The 24,645-nt window shown below is 44.9% G+C and overlaps 1 protein-coding gene across 1 annotated transcript in view; it reads right to left on the reverse strand.

Moving 5' to 3' along the window:
• Positions 1 to 24,645, reverse strand: part of Abcc2 (ATP binding cassette subfamily C member 2) — a 60,638-nt gene that overhangs the window by 10,025 nt on the left and 25,968 nt on the right. Inside the window, exons 14-28 of the mRNA XM_041661918.1 lie at positions 23,721 to 23,805; positions 22,968 to 23,034; positions 21,453 to 21,579; positions 18,819 to 18,995; positions 17,205 to 17,372; positions 15,334 to 15,514; positions 12,747 to 12,873; positions 12,330 to 12,465; positions 10,747 to 10,966; positions 10,452 to 10,606; positions 7,997 to 8,152; positions 5,482 to 5,681; positions 2,888 to 3,014; positions 1,135 to 1,236; positions 277 to 420 (exon numbers count right to left, since the gene is read on the reverse strand). Of these exons, the coding sequence (XP_041517852.1) occupies positions 277 to 420; positions 1,135 to 1,236; positions 2,888 to 3,014; positions 5,482 to 5,681; positions 7,997 to 8,152; positions 10,452 to 10,606; positions 10,747 to 10,966; positions 12,330 to 12,465; positions 12,747 to 12,873; positions 15,334 to 15,514; positions 17,205 to 17,372; positions 18,819 to 18,995; positions 21,453 to 21,579; positions 22,968 to 23,034; positions 23,721 to 23,805 (2,172 nt within the window). The remainder of the gene's footprint in view (positions 1 to 276; positions 421 to 1,134; positions 1,237 to 2,887; positions 3,015 to 5,481; positions 5,682 to 7,996; positions 8,153 to 10,451; positions 10,607 to 10,746; positions 10,967 to 12,329; positions 12,466 to 12,746; positions 12,874 to 15,333; positions 15,515 to 17,204; positions 17,373 to 18,818; positions 18,996 to 21,452; positions 21,580 to 22,967; positions 23,035 to 23,720; positions 23,806 to 24,645) is intronic.

Genomic DNA, 24,645 nt, shown 5'->3' on the forward strand with positions numbered 1-24,645 from the left:
CCTCCTTATGGACAGTCATCTACACCATTTTTCTCAACAATTCCCCCTCCAGGCCTGATGCTCCCCCTTTCTTTCCCAGGTTCTTCACCACACATTATACCCTCAGGGGATGGGCCAGCAGGGAGGCAGGATCCAGCCCGTTATTATATTCCTTACATGCTCCCAGACTGCAGGAAGTACCCTAACCGTCTCCCTGCACCCAAATGATTGTGCCAGACACTTTCTGCTGACGAGGCCTGACAGCCAGAACTCTCCAGAGCTGTCTTCATCACCTACCTTCTCAGTGCTCTTGATGTGGCAAGAGATCCCTTTCAGTACCAGATCCAGCTCAGGCCGATACCGTACTTGATAGTTGTTAAACTGGATCTCACCTTTGCTGGGCCAATCTGCTGGAGGCCTCTTATCGGTCACCCAGGGTGCCTAGCAAAGGGAGAGGATGAGGAGAGGTGGGCACAGTAGCAGCTCAGCAAACAAACAGTTGTCATGAGACTCGTGTCACATGACAGAAAGGTAGCAGGGCCCAGTAGCTGAGTGAGAGGGGCTTTTCTCTTCCAGAGGGCTCTAAGTTTATTCAATGAAGAAGGGCTATCCTGCAAGATTGCTCTATGAATTTCCAGAAAGACACTGCATTTACTAAATCATTTCCTAGTCTTACATTTGAGGAGATTAAGTCCTTTGAGTTAGAGTAAGGGAGGCTTTAAAACGACATGATGGTGCCAGAGAGATGGCTCAGAGGTTAAGAGCACTCATAGTTCTTCCAGAGGTCCTGGGTTCAATTCCCAGCAACCACATGATGGCTCACAACCATCTGTAATGAGATCTGATGCCTTCTTCTGGTGTGTAGGCAGAACACTGTATACATAATAAAGAAATAAATCTTAAAAAAGAATATGATTAAGGTGGGTGGTGGTGGTGCATGCCTTTAATCTCAGGAGGCAGAGGCAGACAGAGTTCTGTAAGTTTGAGGCCACCCTATAGACTCCAAAGCTACACAGAGAAACCGTGTCTCAAAATATCAAGGCGGCGGGGTGGGGGGTGGGGAGACAACACTAACCCACTCAAGGTGTTTTTAAAAATGAAAATGTCCTCTCAAAAGAATTTCATGGGATTCTTCTGAGTTTCACTAATTTTTACCTCATTTTCCACATTTATGTATTCATCTATTCTCTCAACAGCCACAATGTTGGTCTCTGCTTCTGACGTCATCCTCACCAGCCAATTCAGGGTTTGTGTGATCTACAGAAGAAAAAAATTATACCAAACACACACATAAACACACACACACACACCAAAACAAAAACAATGGAAAACAAAACCCTAAGGCTGAGAAACTAGCTCAGTTAATCAGCCGTAGCACAAGGTAAACTGGGAGGTTCCTTTACATTCAGGACTGAGGTAATATAAAAAGACAATTCTTACTGAATTCTTATTTACTTAGCTGAGAAATAAGACCCGTGCACTGACTGGCTGGGTAACAGTTGAGTGCTAACCTACATGGTGCTCACAAAAGGGCAATGTGAACTTTGAACAGTTCCGGACTAACGCTCGGCTGAGGAGGCCGGCTCTTGGTAAGGTGGTACCAGAGTTCAGGTCTCCTGCAAACTAGCGCTATTTATGGAACTGTTGTAGACGGCACTCTACAGTTGGGGGATACCATGAGGAAAGACTCGGGGCATGAAAAGGCTTTCAAAAACGCTGCCTTCTATCTCTGACCTCACTCTTAGCCATCAAGGTGGGATAGCCCTATGGACCCATGTCTTCCTTTACACAAACTCTGGATGTCTCCCCACTACCACACAACCGTATCCAACCACAAATCAGAGATTCGTCATGGTGCAGGCCAGTCTACAATACAAGGACCACTCAGAGAGGAGCTTCTTTCAGGAGAGGAAACTGGAGTTTGCACATCTGCACAGGAGTTTTGGGGAGGGAACGGCAGCTAGAGAGAGGAAGGCCCACGATACAGGATAGGACCATGGTGACTTCGAGTAATAACTTTGTATGGGTTGAACCACACGTAACTGTAGTTACGGAATTAGACTTTCCTTTCATCTAAGGGTGTCCTGACTCTGCCTTGGCTGTCCTGGAGGAGAAAGGGAAGTGGCACAAAGAACCAAAGTGACTCTGGAGAACGACATTGTTTGGGGTGCGCTATCATGGGCCTCACTGATGTCTAATGAAGACAGTCAGATATAGAGCACATTTGTGGCCGTGCAAACCTCTGGGACAGTAGCTGTAGTGCTGGCCACTGCTCAGATGCTGGGAAGTAAAGTACCAGCGTGCATCCCTGCTGTGCTGGGCACTGCACCGAGAGTCACACGTGTTTCTCTCAGGCTCCCTATAACAATTTGTTTTACTTGTTCTGTGATATAAGAGACGCCAACTCAGGAGTTTTTTGTCCAAAGGATTTTCTGATTACAACTATATTCTGGATAAGAAATAATAATCTTTGTTGATTAGAACCAATGAAGAAGGCAAAAAGATAAGAAACCCTTAAGTAGAAACATATAAAAATTGCCTTTTTTAAGTCATAAGAACAGTAAGAGTTGTGCCCATTTTGCCAGACAGTTCTGGTGCTCACTTAAATGAGGTAAGGAATGTACCTATGGGTAAAGATGTGGAGTCAGGGTTTGAGCCCAGTCTTCCTAGTCCTTTTGGATGAGAAATAATAAAAGACATGGGTTCTCAGACTTGCTGGGTGGTGGTGGCTCATGCTTTTAGACCCAGCACTCAGGAGGCAGAGGTGGAGGGATCTCTGAGTTTGAGCCCAACCTGGTCTACAGAGTGAATTCTAACATAGCCAGGGCTACACAGAGAAATTCCATATCAAAACAAAACAAAACAACAACAACAATGAAGATTGACTTAGCCAAGACTTCAGACTTACATTGAGGGCATTGGACAGAACAAAGCCCACAGCGTCCCCGGTTAAGGTATCTTTATAGATAACCAGAAACAAGGCTGAAAAGAAGACAACCAAGTTTCCAACCAGCTCCAGACGAATTGCAAGCCACCTGTAGAGCAACAGAACCAGAAAGAGAGGTGTCATTAGTCTCTACTCACTCATCTGAACCAGGAACTGGGGAGCCCATAAAACGCTGGGGACAGGGATGGTCGAATTAGGGGAGGAACAGAGAGGGAGAGCAATGAGAGAGATATCTTGATAGAAGGGGTCACTATGGGGCTAGGGAGAAACCTGGACATAGGGAAATGTGCATCAGTCCACAAGGATGACCCCAGCTAAGACTCCTAGCAATAGTGGAGAGGGTGACTGAGTTGGCCTTCTCCTGTAATCAGATTGGTGGTTACCCTAATTATCACTACAGAACCGTCATTCAGTAACTGGTGGAAGCAGATGCAGAGGGATCCACAGCCAAGCACTGGGGTCGAGATCCTGGAGAGCAGTGGAAGAGCCAGAGGAGGGATTATATGAGCATGAGGGCTGGGGGTGGGAGCTGGAGGGGTGATCCAAGATTATGATGGGGAAACCCACAGAGATAGCGGACCCCGGCTAGTGGGAGCTCATGGACTCTAGACTGACAGCTGAGGACCCTGTGTGGGACTGAACTAGGCCCTCTGAATGTGGATGACATTTATATGGCTTGGTCTGTCTGTGGGACCTCTGGCAGTGGGACCAGGATTTATCTCTGGCATATGAATTGGCTTTTTGGAGCCATTCCCTATGGTGGGATACCTTGCTCAGCCTTGATGCAGTGGGGAGGGGCTTGGTCCTGCCTTAACTTGATGTGCCAGGCTTTGTTGGCTCCCCATGGGAGGCTTTATCCTCTCTGAGGAGTGGAGGTGGGGAGGCAGGAAGGAGGGAAGGAGGGGAAACTGTGTTTGGTATGTAAAATGAATAAAAAATTTAAAATAAAAAAATCATTCTTAGAGGGCTTGACTGGTATACTGTGCTCTTAGGAGCTACTTCAATTTGATTTAGAAATACTTAAATTCTTAATAACCCAATAAGTTGACTTTTGAGGGAAATAAGTAGCATTTTAAAGGGTCTAAAAGAGTTTTCTAAACTAAAGGAATCCTACAATGCAATATTCCCCAAAGTACCAAGCTATAAAAATTAAATAGGGTAAGCGCTGAAAATAAAACATACAAATTCATCTAAAATATCCTTAGACATTATGGAGGAGATTCTGATTCAAGGACCACATATGAGCTAAGCATCTGCGTTTCTTTTTCTTTTCTTTGAGACAGACAGGGTGTCACTATGCAGCCTTTGGCTGGCTCGGAGCTTGCCATGGAGACCAGGTTGGCCTCTAACTCACAGAGATCTGCCTGCCTCTGCTGGGATTAAAGCCCGGAGCCAGCAGCCTGACAAGCAGCTGCGTTTTTAAATGAATGGTGATTGCATTTGATTAGCATAAGGAAGCAAAGGCCTAGTGGATCCACAGAGAGCTAGAGTCTGAGTACCTGTTTCAAGTGGAGAAAAACTGAGAGTGGAAACAAGTTAGGTGTGAATTGGTCACGGGGAGATAAACTGAACTTCCTAGGGAAGTGAGGTATGCATAGTTTAACATCATTCATGAAAGTTAGCCTTCTCAAATCAAATATACTTAGCTAAATTTGTATCAATAATTCTAGCAGGTACTACAATAAGGATCATTGGGTTTACTCAGAAGTCTTTCCTTCTTGGACAGTCTCTAAAAAATCAAACCTCTGAGCTTGCAGTGTGCCAACTAACTGATCCTCACTAGCCTGCCCTTAACATCACAAGGTATCCTGCAAGCCACCTAGGAATTTTACCTCCCCTAACCTCTTTCAATGGCATACCTAACTGCTTGCCATGGTCTATTGATTCCTAGTCTGCTCAGGTAACCTTTTCTTTTCTTTCTTTTTCTTTTCTTTTCCCCCTTTTTTATGTTTTTACTTATTTATTTTCTTTCTTTTTTAAATACTTTGTTTTTAATTGAGTTATACATTTCCCCCACTCCTCCCGTTCCTTCCTCCCCCTCCCCTCCCACCCTCCCTTTTCATTTCTTGTCACCAATGTTTTCACCTACAAATCCCTAACTCTCCTCACGCCTCTGCTTCTTCTGTCGCCCTAAAAAGAATGCCATGTCTATGAAGAATCTCAACTCGACTCTCGGGAAACCAAACAGATATTGTTCAATTCACCCAGTATGTGCACACTACTTGAGTTTCCAGATACTCACAAATGTCACGTGACTTTCACCGTAACTGTAAGACATGTTGTATTCTAACCATTGAGAAAAAAAAAAATTACTATTTTCCTTAGAGAGGCCAAGGCAATTTGCCTAACTTGGTCGGTGGAGACCTGGGATGGAGAACCTGTCTCCAACTCCAAAGTTTGTGCTTTCTCCTTTCTACTTAAACAACATGAGAGGCGTGTGTGCATGTGGTCAGAATGAACTTTATACCACTGGCTATGCTGCCCTCCGGTGCCAAAAGTCAAACATGCAAAACCCTGAAACATACCTTGGAGGAAACCCTTAAGGGAGGCCTCACCTGTTGGAGGTGATCCAGGAGAAGACGCATTTCTGGTTGATGTCGACCAGTTTCTCGCTGTTGGTTAGGAAACGCTGCTGGTGCTGGAAAGCACGGATGACGGGCAGACCCGAAACAGTCTCGCTGAAGTGAGAATAGATTGGGGACCTGGTGACAGAGTCCAGTCTTTTCAGCTGGCGGGAAGTAGCCACATAAAACACCTGAACAGAAACACCAAGGGTCAGCTAGTCACACAACCATCAAGCATGCGTTTACTTCTTTCTTTCTGGCCTTGGCCCGACATTTGTCACTTGATGACTGTGGCTCACATCCAGACAGGAAGACTAGCATGGCGGGGAGCAGAGGGAGCTGAACTGAGGTGACTCCGCTGCAGCCTTAGAGATGTGCGTTTCTGACCCTCGGGAGGAGCTGGGCTGTCAGACCCATCTCTTTCCTCAGCCCTCGGGAGGAGCTGGGCTGTCAGACCCATCTCTTTCCTTAGCCCTTCACAGGCTATCCAGACAGAAATTTCTGGACTGGCTAGAGAAATGGTTACCAAGACGATTTTGTAAAAGATGCTGGGACACAAGGAGTATATAAAGTAGGGGAAGATGGTTCCGTAGTTAAGAAAACTTGTTGTTTTTGCAGAGGTACTGGGTTCAGTTCCCAGTACCCACATAGTGGTTCACAAAGTCTGTAACTCCAGTTCTGTGGGCACCAGACACGCAGCTGGTACGTGTGCATATAACACAGGCAAAACATGCACCCACATAAAATAAAATAAACAAATCTTTTAAAAATAGTAGAGAATGCTGAAGTTGGGATTAAAATGGAGATTGACCAAAACTGTGGCTCCATGGTGTGTGGTAAGGGTAATCCTGAGGGCATGCGGAGCGTCGCGGTGGAAGACCTGGACTGGTCGTGAGAGAATGCAGGCAAATGCCCATAGGTGAGAGGCAAGGTGAATAGGTTCGCGGTGCTAAGGGGACCTGTGAGAATTTGTTGAAGGAAAAACTGAGCATTTGAGAGTCAGAGCGCAAAATGCTACGTCTCAGTTTCTGCATATGGTCCCACCTTCTTTGGCGATTTGTTATGAACAGCCAAGAGGCTGTTGAGAACATGGCTATGTACTTGCAGAACTCTACGCGGGCACTGTAGAGTTCCTGTAAGTTCATCACACAATCCCCCCCCCCCGTTGGGTGGGAGGAGGGGGCTGGTGAGATGGCTCAGCGGGTTAAAGCTCATATCCTGCAAACTCGACAACAGAGCTGGATTCCCAGAACTCACATAACAAAAAGAAAACTGACTCTGCAAAGCTGCTGGCAGACGTCCACACATGCACCTGTGCACACTGACATACAGCACACACATGCACACACACACACACAACACGCCAAATAAAATTAATTCATTTTAAATAAGAAAGGCAACTTGCAGCAAAGCAATCTCTTTATAGCCTCCTTTTTCTCATAAATTTTTATTTGGGAAAAAAAGAGAAAAAAAGAAAAAAAATTTATTTGGGAAAAAAAAGTGAAAAAAAGAAAAAGATTTTTATTTGGGGCAGGAAATTATTCTACTTAGTCCAGTCTTCTGGGAAGACTGTTGCGCTGGAACTTGCGACACCCACAGACATGCCAATGAAACTAGAAACACCCTGAAGTGAAATGAGATCCAGCCCCCGCATAAGGACATCCCCAAGTAGTTATGCCCTTTCAAGACAAGGGAAGAAGCAGCCCACACAATCCCCTGGAAATGACCTAACTCGTGTGTATGTGGTGGGGTGCTGGCTGTTTTTGTCAACTTGATACAAACCTGGACATGTCTGGGAAGAGGGAATCTTAATTGAGACAGTATCTCCATAAATTAGCCTGTAGGTAAGTCAGTAGGGTATTTTCTTGGTTTATGATTGATGTAGAAGGGCCCCACCTACTGTGGCTGGTACCTGGGCAGGTGGCCCTGGGTGGTGAAGGGAAGCAGGCAGAGCAAGCCAGGAAGAACAAACCCATCAACAGCATTCCTCTATGGAAGGCTTCAGTTCCCTCTCCAGCTTTCTGCCCTGTTTGACTTCCTGGCCTGACTTCCCCCAGTGTGACGGTTGTGACCTGAGAGGCAGGAGCTGAAACAAACTCTCTCCTCCCCAAGCTGTTTTGGTCATGGTGAATATCACAGCAACAGAACCCTAAGACAGGGGCCCTTATGGAACTATGAACATGTCATCTCTCTTCTCTCCCTCCTTTCTTTCCCCCTCCACCCCATCCCATCCCCTCTCAGTGCTAGCCAAGTGTCCTGCCACCAAGCTATATTCCCACCCCTCAAACAGTCTTGAATCCAAACACATGTCTCTCACTTAAGCTCTCTGGAGAGCAGTGTAGGGTGCCATATGCTGTGGTCCACACTCACTGACGCCGGCAATCGAGCTTTAGGTAGCCCCCGGGCTTTCCAGGATGCTGGGAAGAGTGACCAACAGCAAACACAAAAGAGCCTCAACAACTTCAAAACCAGAGCGGAAGGGAGACCTAGCTGCACCCAAACTTACCTGAACAGACACATAAATGATGCCAAGGGGAATGATGACGACGGCGAAGATGGGAGTGGCCATGCAGATCATAACGAGAGTGCTGATTATGCCAAACAAGCACATCACCCAGCTCCGCAGAGTCTGGGGGAGCAAGTCGTCCACAGTGGAGATATCCTGCAGGGCGAGGAGGAGAGACAGTGAGCCAAGGACTTCTGAGACGTTGCTCTTCTTCCTGGCCCCCGCTGGAATGCAAGGCTTTTTTGTCGTTCAATCTCCTCAGGTCACCCCTGTGTAATAGATTCTACTGGTCTCTCCAATAACTATCCACACTTCTGTGAATCCCTTATTTTTTCGAATTCTTACAAATATATCTGGCAATAATCTTCAGCTTTTTCAGTTTTTGTGCTGGATTTCCACCCTTCATCCTCTTCATTAAACCACACTCTGTAAACTACCAGAGCCTCTCAGAGAAACCCCCTAGCCAAACCAACTCATTATAGCTTGTGATCCTAGTGCCCAGGAGAGCATCCAGCACATAACAGGCCTTGAAGACGTTTATTTAAACTCTGTCCCACAAGCTTTGTCTCCACCTTTACTTAAGGACTCCTCATGTGCTGGGAAGTTGTTTCCTCTGCCAAACATAGGGTTTCCAGGGAAGAGGCGAAGGGGGCTGAATGCATCTCCTGGCTTCTCAGTGTCCCAACCCAGGAACCCAAGGTAAACGACGGGTTTAACCACCACACTGTCTTATGTCATGTGAAATAAGTTGGGAAAACTAACAGAGGGGTGGATGATTTGGAACACACTCAGAAAGCCTTGCTTATATCTTGGGTTGTCCTTGCCCAGCTTTCCTGGAGGATTATATTAATTCTCTATATTAGTTATATGTGCGTACTAAGGCAAGTCCAAATTATTTCTGGAATTTCCCATATTTGCCAGGGATACTAGCCTCCCAGGAGAGTTCTGAATTGGGCATGGCTTCTGAATCTAGTTTAGCTCCCAAGTTCTACATCAGCATGCACATGTTAGCCACGCCCAGGGCTGGTGAAACCCCCATTAGCTGTCAGTCCGACGAAGATCATTTTTGATCCCTACTTAGGACAGACTCTCTACCTCTTTTGTCTTCCTTTCTCTCTTCTCTTAAGGACTTAGTCACTGTTTCTGGAAGACCTCACATCAAATTTCCTCATAGGCCTGAGATAATACCTCTCCAACAAAACTTACTATATGATTATGAGTTTTATCTTTGAAGTAGAAGTAGGCAGCAAATCTGACTGTAGCCCAACTAACTCACAGGAAGCCCTCTGTGTCCTTTCCCAGAAGATGAACCATACATATTATGACATTAGAAAGACTAAAATGTTTATAAAATTCTTCTGAGAAATATCTTCATCCTAAGTGTGTGCCTTTTACTTTCCACTGACCAGCAGATAGCCTATTTAAGCAGTCTCCAATGACATGTTCACTATTTCTACCCTGCAGGAAGAAGAGAACTGGGAACGGCCACCTGTCTACATTCAAAGCAATTGCTCTGTCCCCAGGTCCTCACTGAAGGCTATGACGCACCCTTCACATAGCCAATGCAGATCAAATAACCAAGGACCCAGAGCTAGTTTTATATCTTATAGAATGTTTCTTCCCTTCCTTAAGACCATAACCAAAAGCTGTGCTGAAGGGGCTTTAGAATCATTCAGAATTGCCTGGATCCTGCCCCAAGTCCTAAAACTTCCCTTTCAGATGTGTTTAAATGAACCAGTGAATTAGGTCTACCCATGAAGGGAGCCATTTTCACATCTCGTGGTACTAGGCTCGTTGAAAGGACTCAACTGACGGTGGGAAAGGAACCTATGCAGATGGAAGCAGTATCTGAGAACACACATACAGATATCTCGGCCCAAAACTCAGACCCACCTCAGAGGTTATCGAAGCATCAAACGTAGAAGTTTTAGGAATGGAGGCTAAGGAAAGATTTTTCCTACGGTTCTTTTTTATTAACTTTATGAACAGTGAGTGTGTTTTCACTTATGCTTTTCTGCAGAATGACCCTCCTCTCCCCGCTTCTACTGCCCACTCCCCTCCCCACGACAGCCCTCACTATTTCTCTTACTGTAGTGATTTAACTCAAGTCTCGCCTTTTCTGACATTTCCCATCCTTGCTATCCAGGCTGAACTAGTATTCTTTCTCTGCCATTCCTTTGTCCCCGCAGGACACCTCTGCACATGCTATTGCTGTTTTCTAATCATATCACAATCCTTCTTTCCTTTGATTTTTCTCCTTCACTAGAGGGTGAGCTACTGAAAGGCCAGAGATGTTCACCCCTAGGATTCTTGAGACCTCACAAGAAGTATCCCAGAAATATTTGCATGCTAAGTAGATCAAGAACTCAAACTGCAGAGTTGGGAGAGGACTCTCTTTTATCAAAATCAGAAAGACCCTCAGCATCTAAGCACCCCAATGTGTTGAGATACTTACACCAGCAAATCTGTTCACAATCCGGCCTGTGGGAGTTGTATCAAAAAAGCTCATGGGTGCTCGAAGGATGTTGATGAGCAGCTGCTTGTGCAAAGTTTTTGACGAATAGTTACAAGCAAACACACTCCAGAGAGTTGCAGCAAGCACAAAGATGCCTGGAAATAGAACCGATATGGTCAGCCCCATGCCACAGACTCCTGGGGATCTGTGCCTTGGATACAGCAGCAAAGGATTTCTTGAGTTGGAGGAGATTTCCAAGGTCCATGAAGATGTCTCCTCTAGCCATCAGACATACCTTGTGCCATTCCCAGAGCTGCAAAGACTCCAATTCTCATGTCCCTCTGAGAAGTTGGATAGTTAGAGCCATTCAAGTGTTGAGAGTCACTGGTCCAAGCACTCAGCCAGAGGTTAGATCCAATAGAAGAAATAGAGTACAATGCAAAGCCCAAGACGATAAAGGTTATCGAGCACCATCCTACTGATTGTAGGTATTTCATGTAGATGGAGAACTTTACCTGCAAAGACACCATCAACAGTACCCTAAGGGCTTTGGGTAAGACGTTATAGAAAACTAACCACAAGGAGGGCTGTGCTGGCTACACAACTGGACATAAGCTAGAATCATTCTTGTCAAGGGATCCTCAGTTGAGAAAATGCCTCCACCAGACTGGCCTGCAGAGAAGCTTGTGCTGTGTTTTTGGGTTGACAACTGATGTGGGTGGCTCAGGTCACTGTGGGCAGTGCCACTGCTGGGCTGTAGGGCTGAGTGCTATAAGAAAGCAGGCCGAGCAAGCCATGAGGCACAAGCCAGGCAGCAACCTTCCTCCATGGCTTCTGCTTGAGCTCCTACCTCCAGATTCCTGCCCTGCTTGAGTTCCTGCCTTGACTTACCTCAGTGATGAGCAAGATCTTACATTGGAAGTGGAAGTATAAGATTAAAAGAAGCAAACTTTTCCCCACAAGCTGCTGTTAGTTATGGGGTTCTGGCTCACTAACTCGAGAAGTGATGTCCCCTGGAAAAGTGGGAAGCAGCGTTTAATAGTCTGTGATCACCATTCCCACATGTGGCCAGGATAATATATCAATGCTAAGTATGACGCGAGGTGAACATCCACCAGGTTATGAATAAGCATTTAAATGTGATGAACAAAATACATAAAACAGAGTGGAGAGGTCAGAATTTACTAAGACCTTGGAATTTGTGGCTTTAAGTTTCGTTGATTTGCGTCAAGTGCTCTGGGTCTGATGTATGAGTGTTTCCTAGCACCGACAACTGTCCTTCAGATTAATTTTGTTGTTCTCCACACATAAGAGTAGAATCAAACATTCATCCTTCATTCTTCTTTTTCTTTTTAAAAGATTTACTCTTGGCCGGGCGGTGGTGGCGCACGCCTTTAATCCCAGCACTCGGGAGGCAGAGGCAGGTGGATCTCTGTGAGTTCGAGACCAGCCTGGTCTACAGAGCTAGTTCCAGGACAGGCTCCAAAGCCACAGAGAAACCCTGTCTCCAAAAACCAAAAAAAAAAAAAAAAAAGATTTACTCTTTATATATATAGGTGCTTTATCTGGATGTATGCAGGTGAATGAGGAGAGAGCATCAGGGCATCTGACTGTGAGCTGCCATGTGGTGCTGGGAATTGAACTCAGGACCTTTGGAAGAGCAGCCTTAACTGCTGAGTCATCTCTCCAGCCCTGAGACATGCTTTTCTGGAAAGTCTCTGTTTCTGTTTGCATTTAAACACTGAATTTGAAGATTTGCAAACATGTTGCTCTAGTAGATACGTGTTTAAGTTTCAACTAACTTCCAAACTTTTGCAGATTCCAAGCCTGATTCCCCCTCCCCTCCACTAGCAGTACTTTTCTGCGTGTAGTGTTTACCTTCCCGGTTTCCATAAATTCCTTCTTGATTAGTTTTTGGCCTCTCACTAGTTCTTCCTTCTCCTTCAAGGCAGTCACGTTCTTAATCTTCATGGAGTTTTTGAGGGACTTCCTGTGCCTGCCACTGGACCTGGAGCTGAGGAAGAGAAAGGAAAGCACCCTGAGCAAGGGGACACTTCCCAAGGACCTTCCCACAAGCAGGTGTCACAGCCACTCTGTGGGCATGGCATCGAAGGGCTTTGAGAGCAGAGGGCTAGAGAACCACCATGGCCCTAGCCCTTCCCCCACCCAAGGAAACAAAGAGCCAAGAGTGTTCCTGAGATACATTCTGTGTGGAGAGAAGGTCCACACGGAAAGAAGAAAGACCAAACAGGACTAAAGAAGCTGTAAGAGTTGCCAACCGAATACATGGGCTACCTGTGACTCAGTGTTCGGCGAAGGCTATTTTCTCTTTTCATGGTCAAGGAAGCTGCCTCCTCGGGGATTTCCTCCACAGTTGGTATCAGCCCAGAGTCATCATTGTCTTCCTCACTATCATCATTAACTAAGGAGACATGTTTGAAGTTAGGGAATAACACAGGACTCGCAACACTGTGACTAAGGAGAGAAAAATCCTCCTGCATCGTGTTGATCAAGGGAGCTCAGACATATACACATTAGAATATTCAACCTCATAAATTCTCACTGAGAATGCTAGGATAAAGAAGGGATGGGTTCATAATCCACCAGAAGAGAACGGTCAAAAGGAGAAGGAAACCTCCGGAGCTACCTAAGTTCCTTTGGAGAAGAAACAGCTTTAGAGATACAGGAATAAGCTGCAGACACCATCCATGGCATCAACCAAAGAGAGTATTAAGAATTAGAAACACTCATCTTAAAGTTCAAGTAATTCAACGTACTTTTGTTAACTGAAGGACTTAAGAAAGCATTTGAAAATGAAAGGAAGTAAGGTCTGAAATACAGCATGGGTACCGTGGGAATGCTGATGCAAAGATCTCTAGAAACTCCTCCTCTTTGACAATGAGAATGCTGGGGGGTGGGGAGGTGGGAAGGGTTTGCCAAAACCACAACTCTTTCCAAGACTCTGAAATCAACCAAAATCAAACATCTTTTTTTTTTTTAATGACAAACTCTTGGTAATTGGAAACCTTGCAGTACTTTAATATGTCCCATTTCCACCTCTCCTCAGCTGATATAGCTTGTAAACCAATCATAGGAATTACGATAGAGTAAGTGGGTTTTGCACTGCCCATAACAACCCTATCCCAGGAGAACCTGAAGACTGGCTTTCATGTACCAGGAGGCACCATGCGGCTTCCAAGGAAGGGAAGCAGCCAGTAGTCCTACCCAGCTACAATGAATATGAAATACAACAGTGACCAGCACAACATGAGAGCCCTAAGGGTGCAGAGTGGCTTATACACCTTTGGCAGTAACCACCAGCTCTCTTATTGGCATTAAGGCCTGTTCAACAAGAGGGAAATTGTGCCTGGTACTAGAAACCTGTCCACCTGGGTCAAGTGAGGTCATGGATCTCTGCGGAAAACCTACAACCACAATTTTACTAAACCAGCATAATCCCTAACTGCATTCTAAATATCTATCTTTATACTCACAGATAAGTGTAGTTCTTACCCCTTATCCAAGACACTTTTCTTTGTAACAGATGGAGATCATTAACAAAAATCACAACCAATCAAAATGTCGAGAACAAAAAATTGTGTGGTGCCCATTCCCAACTGATATATCTATAGCACAACTCCTGCCACTAAGGCTCAAGAGTCATTGCAGAAGAGGGAGGAGAAGGGTTACAAGATCCAGAGGAACAGGCACACCCATGAAGTCTCATGAACATGGCTGCCTACACAAGACCTGAACAATGACAGCACCAATGGACATGCTGACATGGAAGAGGGAAAGCCCATGGGGCCTCAACTCTAGACAAATAACTACAGGCAATCGGAGAATGCTGAGAGCAGGAGAAATGGTCTTCAACAGGGAAGAGCTCCCCGATTGATTGTTTAAGTATATACAGGTATAGTATATAGACCAAACAGACTCTATTTATGTATTTAGGAATATATATGTATAAACATATATTTCTCTATCTATTATATATACATATCTATCTATCTATCTATCTATCTATCTATCTATCTATCTATCTAATACAAGAATTAAAAAGAGGCCAGGTGTTGAGAGCTTCTGGTAGCCCTGGCTTTACCAGAGGCCACTGAGAAAATATAACAGATGACAATTAATGATTCAGGTGTCAACCCACCAGATGAGTGACGCTCTGATGGAGAGAACCTCATCAAGCAAGGCTTACAGGGTCACAGACTCTGAAGACTGGTTGCTTCTGTCTGTAACTTTTCTCATGTGCCACGATAAACAGCCATGGGTATTTTTCCCACCGCCTGTATGTTTATCTCATATATATATATATATATATATATATATATATATATATATTCCATCTGCTGGGCACACATATAGCTGTGGATGGTCAGGAAGAGGATTTCTGCTTAATCTGTATAATTCCGATGAATAGAAATAATACTAGAATTTTTTCATTACTCAGACTAACCTAGAGAAGGAATAGTATTCTCAGTCACAGAGACAGCCAATTTTAGACTTCATAACTAATTCAAACAAACTGAAACTTGAGTAAACAGAAGCCTGGCATTCCTACAACTGGGTCTCTGACACCATTGCTTTTCTTTCCATAGGAATTACTCACCCCAACATCCATTGTACACTCTGAAGTGTCTGTTGGTTGCATATGAGGTAGGGGAGTAGGAAGTACCACTCACTTGGCCTAGGCATAGTTTCAATTTCTGTGTTTCTTTACAGAGACACAGAACACAGAAGAATGAAGTTTGAAACTCTGGGCAATTAGGCCCCAAATGTAGTTCACTGGATACTAAATAGTTTAGGATATAGATGCTGGTTTTCCCTCCCACTAGGACACCAAGTTCCATCCTCTTTCAACCTGCTCACATACCTGTGGCCTCTCCTTCCGGCCCGGAATGCTTCATGAATGTCTTTAGATTCTTGGCGAACACTCCTTTCTTGCTCAGCAGATCCCGGTAGGATCCTTTCTCTAAGACAGTGCCGTTCCCCAGAACTATAATCTCATCCACTTGGGGAAGAAAGTGAATGCTGTGAGTCACCAAGATGCGAGTCTGTAAAAGTCACACGGAACCGCTCTGATTACTCCATGCCCACCATCCTCCCTGGATTGCTCTACAAAGGGAAGAACAGACTTGTCCATTCACACCGGGGCTTTGCATCAGAGTCCAGCCCCAACTGTGTAACTCTTTTTACCTTATGTTCTCTTCCCAGGATTTCATCTTAAAACCTTATCCTGCATGTGAAATGAGATGGACTCATGGATCTACTCACAGTTATTTTCCTGTAGTGTCAACGGGGTTTGCCTGACACACGCTCTCCTCCATGTTCCTGAATAACAAGACTGAGCTAAGAGAATCCCTAGGACCCATACCCATTCTTACAGACAGATAACTGGTTAACAGTCCCTTCTTGCTTAGGTTGTCACTTACCAGCTCACCAACTGTATAAAAAAGAACTGCCCAGATCTTTCAGTAAGCTAGGGATACTGTGGGATAAGAAACATTATATTTATTCAGGCCTTCCTGGCACCTTGTATTTCTATTCTGATTACTATGGTTTGAAAGAAAATGGCCCCCAAAGAGAGTGGCACTATTAGGAGGTGTGGCTTTGCTGGAGTAGGTGTGACCTTATTGAAGGAAGTGTGTCACTGTGGAGGTGGACTTTGAGGTCTCATATATGCTCAAACTTCCCAGTGTGATACAGGGACCACCTCCTGCTGCTTGCAAGATACAGGACTCTCAGCTACTTCTCCAGCACCATGTCTGCCTGGATACCATCACGTCCTGCCACGGTTATAAGGGACTGGGCCTCTGAACTGTAAGCGAGCCACCCCAATTGAATGTTTTCCTTTACAAGAGTTGCTATGGTCATGATGTCTCTCATATCGACAGGAACCCTAAGACAGCTACTGACACAGGAACTCCACTCACAGAAAGACTGATTGGCCAACAGTGAAGCTGAATTAGCACACAGGGTTGTAATGGGCTTTGGAGAGGTAACCTAAGTCCCTGCATTTGCCCTCCACCCTACAGTCCAACAGCATCTAGAGTCTTCCTGAGGTATCCAGGGGATATTCATCCCTTCTGTCTCCACTCAGAGCAAACCCCTGGTTCCTTTCCCAAGTCCCTTGGGAAGACATGAGTATTCCTCTGAGGGTTCCACTGTAGGTTGTGCCGACAACCTTGAAAGTTTATTTTTTCAACAAACTTGCCATAGAATAGATGCCAGTTCATGAGTGAATAAAACCAAGAAGGTCTTAAGGACAGAAGGTGTGACTAAGAAGAGGAGGAAGAGTGAATTTCTACAGAGCAGACCCATTGAGCTAAGATAGAGTCAAAGGGTCTTGGTAGGACAGCAGGTTGCCTCATCAACTCTGTCATCTTGCCAGGAGCATTCTAGAAGTCTTGGAGGAAACAGCCAAATACAGTTGGCATCTCCCTGCCTTTGCTAAGGAAAATGCTCTTATCAACAGAAGGACAAAGATATGTATCTCACAGGTTTAACCCCCACCCCATTATCCTAAGAGACTCAATATTAGAGCAACAGAGACAGCCTCTTATTAGTCAATTTCATGATAGGCCATGACTTCACAATGGGAGTCTTCAAGGGACAGACTTTTAATGAGATCAGTCTGACAGGAAGATGATAATAAGAAAATCTTCAGGACAATACTGTTCTGAGATGTGAATGCCAACACCCCAAGCCCTCCCTTCCTGCCTTCACCATTGGATAACTTCTTACCTTGCCTTTCAATATGCCATTGGGGCCCACGACCTTATCGAAAATGTGTTTCCCCACATGAGAATCCACAGCCGACAGGGGGTCGTCTAGAATATAGATGTCTGTGTTCTGATAGGTGGCTCTGGCCAGGCTGACTCGCTGCTTCTGACCACCGCTGAGATTTATGCCCTGAAGAAGAAACAATTCCTATTGAGCATCCCTAGTCCCCCTCTGCACGGTCTGACACGGAGGGGAAGAAAGACGTTCGCCTCAGCAAGGTTTAACGGCTTTCAAAGATCCTGTTTCTTTATATGAACAGTCACTTCTGTTCAAACAAGTAACGTTAGCCCAAATAATTAGTCATGTCCAACTTACTGTTCTCTACTGTGCAGCTTACTTATTGACTACTTCTGACACTCTCTGCCCTGTGAGACACAAAGGCAGAGTTTCTGACACTTAGCCATTCAATCAGTGGCTCCTGACTTCAAGGAAAAGACAACTCTAGAATTGTATTTTCACTCATCTCCTAGTGCCTCAAGATCCTTGCTCTCAGAGGATTGTTATGCTCACTTTTTTAAAGGGGGGAAAGGAGTCAGTTGGTGGTGGCACACGCCTTTAATCCCAGCACTCGGGAGGAAGGGGCAGGCGGATCTCTGTGAGTTTGAGGCCAGCCTGGTCTACAAGAGCTAGTTCCAGGGCAGGCTCCAAAGCTACAGACACATCCGTTCTAGAAAAAACTAAAAAAGGGGGGGGGGGAGGATAAAATATTTTAAACATATAATAATCAAAATTTTCTAAGTAAATGATGCTATATATATCCAATGGATGTAATATAATTATTCAAATCAATTCTTTCTTTTTAAAAAAAAACAAATCTTTTGCTGTTGTTTTCTAGACAAGGTTCTTCTCTATAGCCCTGGAAGTTTAGAACTCACTCTGTAGGTCAGGGTGGCCCCAAACTCAGAGATTTGCCTAATTCTGCCTCCCAAGTGCTGAGATTAAGGGTGTACCACCATGCCTGGCTAAAAATCAGCTTTTTGTTTGTTTGTTTGTTTGTCTGTTTTTTGAGACAGAGTTTCTCAGTGAAGCTTTCGCTGTCTTGAAACTCACTTGTAGAACAGGTTGGCCTTGAATTCACAGAGATCTGCCTGCCTCTGCCTCCCAAGTAATGGGATTAAAGGTGTGCACCACCATCACCACCACCACCTGGTCTAAAATCAGTTTTTATTAAAGATATTTAATGACACAAGTCAACTCTGGGTCATTATAATAAACTCAGTCTCTTGGTTCCTTCGCCTTATTAACTTTGATTCATAATATAAATTCTTTTATTTGTTTTCAGGTACAATGTTTAAAACATTGGAGGCCCATTCTGCTGGTGCAGACTTTTAATCCTAGGACCTGGGTAGCAGAGACAGGTTCTCTGTGAGTCTGAGGTCAGTCTGACATACATAACAAGCTCCAGGTCAGTCAAGTTGGATCATGGCTCAAACAGAGATATTTATATAAAGTATGCAGTCTTACATGTTTCATGTGCTTGTGACTATCATGATTTATTAACACACTTTTCCCCATCATCCTCATTGGTTTTCTTCAGTTATTTCTGTACCCTTCAAGGTTCCTTGCCCCAGGTACCTTCTCTCCAATCTCAGCCATGTCTCTTCCAGGCAGCATCTCCAAGTCCGGGAGGAGAGCGCAAGCTTCAAGAACTTGCTGGTACTTCTTTTCATTGAATTCAGATCCAAAGAGGATGTTGTCCTTGATGGTCCCGTTCTGAATCCAGGACTGCTGAGGGACATAGGCTGTGGTGCCCTAAATAGTAACGATCAAACCAGGTGACAGTCACAGTCACAGAAACGGAGGCTGGAGCTGAGAGTGGCAAGGGTCCAGCACAGCTTAGGTTTGGAGAGCTGTACCCCAAGCTTCCCAAGCATCTGGTGTTTATTAATGTGAGTACCAGGAAGTAAGACCCAGTATTCAACCACCAAACCATCCTCCTTCCCGCACACCTTTTTATAGCATCGTTTTCTTCCCTTGACCGTGAAAATCAGAAGGAATGTGCATGCTGCTCAGAACAGGGTTTTAGTCAAATCCAGTGACTTGGTTGGAACTAATACAATGCTAACCCTTTCAATGGCTTATATGACTCCCTAGGAAGAAAACCCAAGTGGCTGAAATTAACACACCACAGGGACAGAGGCTGAGCAATGCCTGTGTTAGAGAAATAACTGAGCTATGAGTAAGCAATAAAAAGTCTCCCAAAAGGAATTAGGAGGCAAAGTTAAATCTGTAGCTGTCTCTGCTATAATGCATTTTAAAAACGTATATTGGCTCTTCGGAGACGGATAAACAAGCGAGTAATATTGCCATACTGTGGAAGAGGAAATGTTTCTTCCGTGTTTCCAAGCAGGTTAATGTAAAACAACCAGGCACAAACTTTCTCATAATTAAAAAGAAAGCCTTCGAAGAGGTTGAAAAGTTCCTTGTGGTCCAAATAGGCTGGTTTAATGATTGAAAATTGCTTACAATTTTCTGTAAATATAACTCAGAGTTCAGAGAGTTGATGAAAATGCCATGAAACCACTTTCCTCTGGTTTCAAACAAATAAACCAATAAACCATAATTAATATTGTGTTTGAGGAAACTTATTTAAAATTCTCGCTCTCAAAGAAGGAGGTGAGCTGGGCATTGTGCCACACACTACTCAGGAGGCTGAGGCAGCAGACCACAAATGCAAGACCTGCCTTGGCTACACTCTGAGACAGGCTACACCCTACTTCAAAACAAAAAGCAAGAAAAGGGGATGGTGGAGATGGTTAATCCCAAGATCCCATGTAAAGCTGGACACAGTAGTATGTGTCTATGAAGTCAGTGTTCCTAAGGGCAATTGGGAGCCAGAGGCAGTAGCATCCTTTCTAGAGCCTTGTGGGTCAGCTAACCTGTTACCCATAGTAGTAAACAACAACAAAGAGAGACACCTGAGGTTATCTTCTTAACATGCACAGTGTGGCACAAGTACACACATGCACACATTTGGGGCAGGGGTAGGGATTGAAGCAAAGAGACAGCTGGAATACAAAGAGGTGGAGCATTCACCTAGTCTGGATAGGGTTTAGTTCCCATCACTGGGGACAGAGGATGGTGAGGGCTCAGTGATGTGGGAGTGTCATATATCAATCTGTTGATTTCATTGGTTAAGCAATAAAGAAACTGCTTGGCCCTCATAGGTTAAAACATAGGTAGGTGGAGTAAACAGAACAGAAGGCTGGGAGAAAGAAGCTGAGTCAGTGAGTCGCCATGATTCTCCCACTCCAGACAGACGCAGGTTAAGATCATTCCTGGTAAGCCAGCTCGTGGGCTATACAGATTATAAGAAATGGGCTAGTCCAGGTGTGAGAGTTAGCCGAGAAAAGGCTAGATATAATGGGCCAAGCGGTGTTTAAAAGAATACAGTTTCCGTGTAATTATTTCGGGTAAAGCTAGCCGTGCGGAGCTGGGTGGGAACGCAGCCCACCGCAGCTCCTTCAACAGCTCAGGACTAATCATGATGTCAGGTACAAATGCCAGTGTTGATTTTATAGCCATTACAAATTTTATTATTGTTTGTTGTTGGTACTCTGGTTACAAAGTTAAATTTGCTATTGTTTAAAGACTGGTTTTATTTTTATTTTATGTATTAAAGTGTTTTGCCTATATGTGTGTATGTACACCACATGAACGTGTTGTGTCCAGAGAACCAGAAGTATACGGAATCCCTTGGAACTGGAGCTACAGATGGTTGTGAGCTACCCTGTGGGTGCTGGGAATCAAGCCCAGTTCCCTGCTAAAGCAGCAAGTGCTCTTAACTGCTGAGACATCTCTCTAGTCCTTCAAAGTTAGGTTTGGGTAACCTCTTAAAACTTTCTCCTAGGTCCTTTTACTTTTATTGCACCATTTAGCAGATGGGGGGCTGTCAGACACGCATGTATATTTACAGCGGAAATGGGGGGCTGTCAGACATGCATGTATATTTACAGCGGAAATGCCTACACTGTTAAGGAAGACATTTCTAGTCAATGGTTTCAATACCTTGGTATGCATATAGAAATCACACGGACAGCTCATTTGAATGCCAGATATTCTATAATGTTAGGTTCTATAACCAGAGTCTGGTTGTATAGGACTGGGGAGAGGCAGATGTCTCCAGGACCTCACGCACGAGCGGACTGTCCCAGATGGGGAACGAGCACTAAGGCGCACGTTTGGGGGTCAGGGGTCCTCTCCACTCACCTTGATAGTGATGTGCCCGTGCACATTCTCCATTTCTCCCAGCATGGCTGATACCAAAGAGGATTTCCCAGAGCCCACAGTGCCCACGACAGCCACCAGCTGGCCTGGCTTTATGTCCAGGTTCACACTGAAAGAGAGGAATATTTATGGAGGGAGCAGTAGTTCAAGCCACTTCTCTTGGCTTGTACAAGAAATCTGTTTTTAGGTCATTTCCCCCTCAAGACTAGAAATTTTGCCATGGATGTATAAGACCCCAAAGTGTTTCTTTATTATTCTTCAGTTCTGAGATACTGAAGAATGAATTCTAGCTCTCAAACTCATCAAAGCAGTCGGTGTCAAGGGTGCCTTTGCAACAGTACCAGTTCTCCTGGGGGCGGTTCTCTGAGGGCCAATGGTTGAACAACACCCTCTCTGGAGCCTAGGTGCCTGATCTGGTTCAGCTCTCAACTCTGACACTGCTGAGTTGGGCAATTCTGAAAGGTCACTTTTTCTGGACTAAGAGTTGGATTTTGCTTCTAAACTAAACTTGTTGCTTAATGTTTCCCAGATTTCTCTACCCTTTGGGTGATACTTGCTGGAAGCACATTCCTTACCTAACCCTAAGCTAACCCTGAAGGTCTGACTTCTCTGGATGGGGAGGAGTCTACCTGGGGCTAGAATCCCAGGAACTCTCTGTGCCACTTTGACTATTTGAGTCCCTAAAGCACTTGGAGCATCAGGAACCTGCCACATCGTCTTTCTAAACCTACCCTAGACAGCAACAGTGAAGCAGGAACTATGTGCAGTTTCCTCTCTACCAAGGAAAGCTCTGGGCTGGGAGGTTTAGGGCAATGGCCTTGGCTCTGACCCGAGTCTGCATTTCAAGGCTATAGGAATAGCAGAGAAGAGTAGGGAATCATAGAATTCTTTGCTTGGGGTGAGAGGACACACAGGTTCTGAGTCAGAAGGCATCATAGCCAGAGTGAACAGAGGATCTGGAGTCTGGAACAGTGAGGTCTTAGCAGGACATACATACAGCAGTGCACTCACAACAGCAGCTACAGTAGCCTCCCCCCCCTTTTTTTAGGCAAAGTCTTGCCAGATAGCCCAGACTGGTCTCAAACTCATGATCCTCTTGTTTGAACCTCCGGGGTGCTAAGATCGCTGGTGTGTACTGACACACGCAGCTCTGGAATCTACGGCAATAGTTCCCGTCGTCTAATCTGGGGAGAAAAGCTAGGCTCTGAAGTTCATTCAGGACATGCACTTTCTCCACCTATTATCTGGGGGGACAAATATCTTCATGGATTCTCAACTGAAGAGACGTAGACTCGCAGCATGGAAGCAGATGGGAACTATACACATGGGAGAAGGCTGGACCTCCGCTCTCAGCTCCTCCCTCCAGGGTCTAGCCTAAACCAGTATCCAAGCGAATACAACATAGTCTTTTCTGGTGTTCCACTGTACGGAATCTTCCAAGAACAAAGGAGGGCAGGAGGATCCTAAGAAAGAGAGAAAGCAAGGGGACAAACTCACTCTCGGATTGTGGGGTCCAAGTCCCGGTCCCAAGTAAAAGAGGCCTCTGAAAACTGCACAGCTTTATCTGTTGAAAGGGGGAGAAAGAGCCCTCTCTTTAGTTACACACAGGTCCTCGTGTGGCCGCCAGCCTTTCCTCGGCACGCATGCGCCTCTGATTGTCTATCAGCCCCTGAAAACACCTCTGTTGGTTGCTGAGCTGCTACCAGCAGGGGGCGATGAGAGTTGCCAGGATGAGATGGGAAGTGGCCTGCCTGTTGGGACCTAGACGTGGGATCTCAGAGTCCTCCGACCTCTAGATGCCCTGGCACTCTGCCCCCCACAACATACCCCTGGCCCTCTACCACCTAGTCCTCTGTGTGAGTTCTACTTTTTTATTTAAGCCCTCCCCAATTCAGACTCCAGATCTGCTGTTCACTCTGGCTATGATGCCTTCCAATTCAAAACCCATCTGTTCTTTCACCCCTAAGCTATCTTCCCACCCCTATCGAGCCTGATTTCTGTTTTCTACGTCACTTGCAGGACTCCCTGTTTATCTCAGAACAGCTAACTGTGTTCTGCTTAGAAATCTGGCTAAACACTTTCCTTTAGGTGAGAACGTAGCTTGGATTGCTTGCGATGTAAGTCTAATCAATTTAAGATGGATCCCCAGCTCTTCCTTCCCATTCGCTGCTGCGGTTAAGATCTTGCCTGTAAATAGTATGGCGCCTGCGCGATGAATAATTTGCAAAAATAATTTCCAAATGTGTTTACCAAAGTTGCTGACATGGCGAATGGCGGAGGTGTCCAAGTCCTCCCCTCCCAAGTACTTCTCTAACCGTTCTATAGAAACACTGGCCTAGAAAAGAGCACACACGATGCTAAGAACAGAGCACTCAGTGACACAGCCAACATACATGGACTCCAGAGTTTTGGTTTGGTTGTTGGTTGTTTTTTTTTTTTGCTTTGTTTTGACTTTTTGTTTGTTTTTGTTTTTAAGAGAAACTCGAAGAACATGAAATTGGATGGTAAGGAGATGGGAGAGAATCTGGAAAGACGGGGAAAGGAAAGAATATACTCAAAATCTATTGTATGAAATTCTCAAAGAATAAGTAAAAAAAATCACTTAAAAAAAAGACTTGGGGGGCTGGAGAGATGGCTCAGTGGTTAAGAGCTTTGCCTGCTCTTCCAGAGGTACTGAATTCAATTCCCAGCAACCACATGTGCTCACAACCATCTGTAATGAGATTTGGTGCCCTCTTCTGGCCTGCAGGGATACATGCAGGCAGAACACTGAATACATAATAAATAAGTAAATCTTTTTTAAAAAGTTTTTTTTAAAAAAAGACTTGGCCTTATGGAAATAAAGCTAAGGGGGAAAAAGGAATTCAGTACCAAACACAAGCAGGGAAATGATTTTCACTTTGCTATTAGCCATGGCTTGGCTATAGTTAGAACCTACAGATCCAGCCATACCTCAGCCCTGGAAGCTGTCCCGTCACACCCCATCCCTGCAAACTGTCCCACACTAAACTGAAGTATATAAAGACAGTATTTCAGCTCCCAATCTTATTATTACATAGGTTCATGCAAAGACAGGGTTTTGTTTTGTTTTGTGCCATTATTTACCTAATGGTATGTCAACACCTCAAGCGCTTTAGAAAAACAAGAGAGAAGCTGGTCTGGGGAAATGGCTCTG

This window comes from Microtus oregoni, unplaced genomic scaffold (genome assembly GCF_018167655.1).
Source record: "Microtus oregoni isolate MIOR12 unplaced genomic scaffold, Mior012 000012F_ref0000307, whole genome shotgun sequence".
Classification (NCBI taxonomy): domain Eukaryota; kingdom Metazoa; phylum Chordata; class Mammalia; order Rodentia; family Cricetidae; genus Microtus; species Microtus oregoni.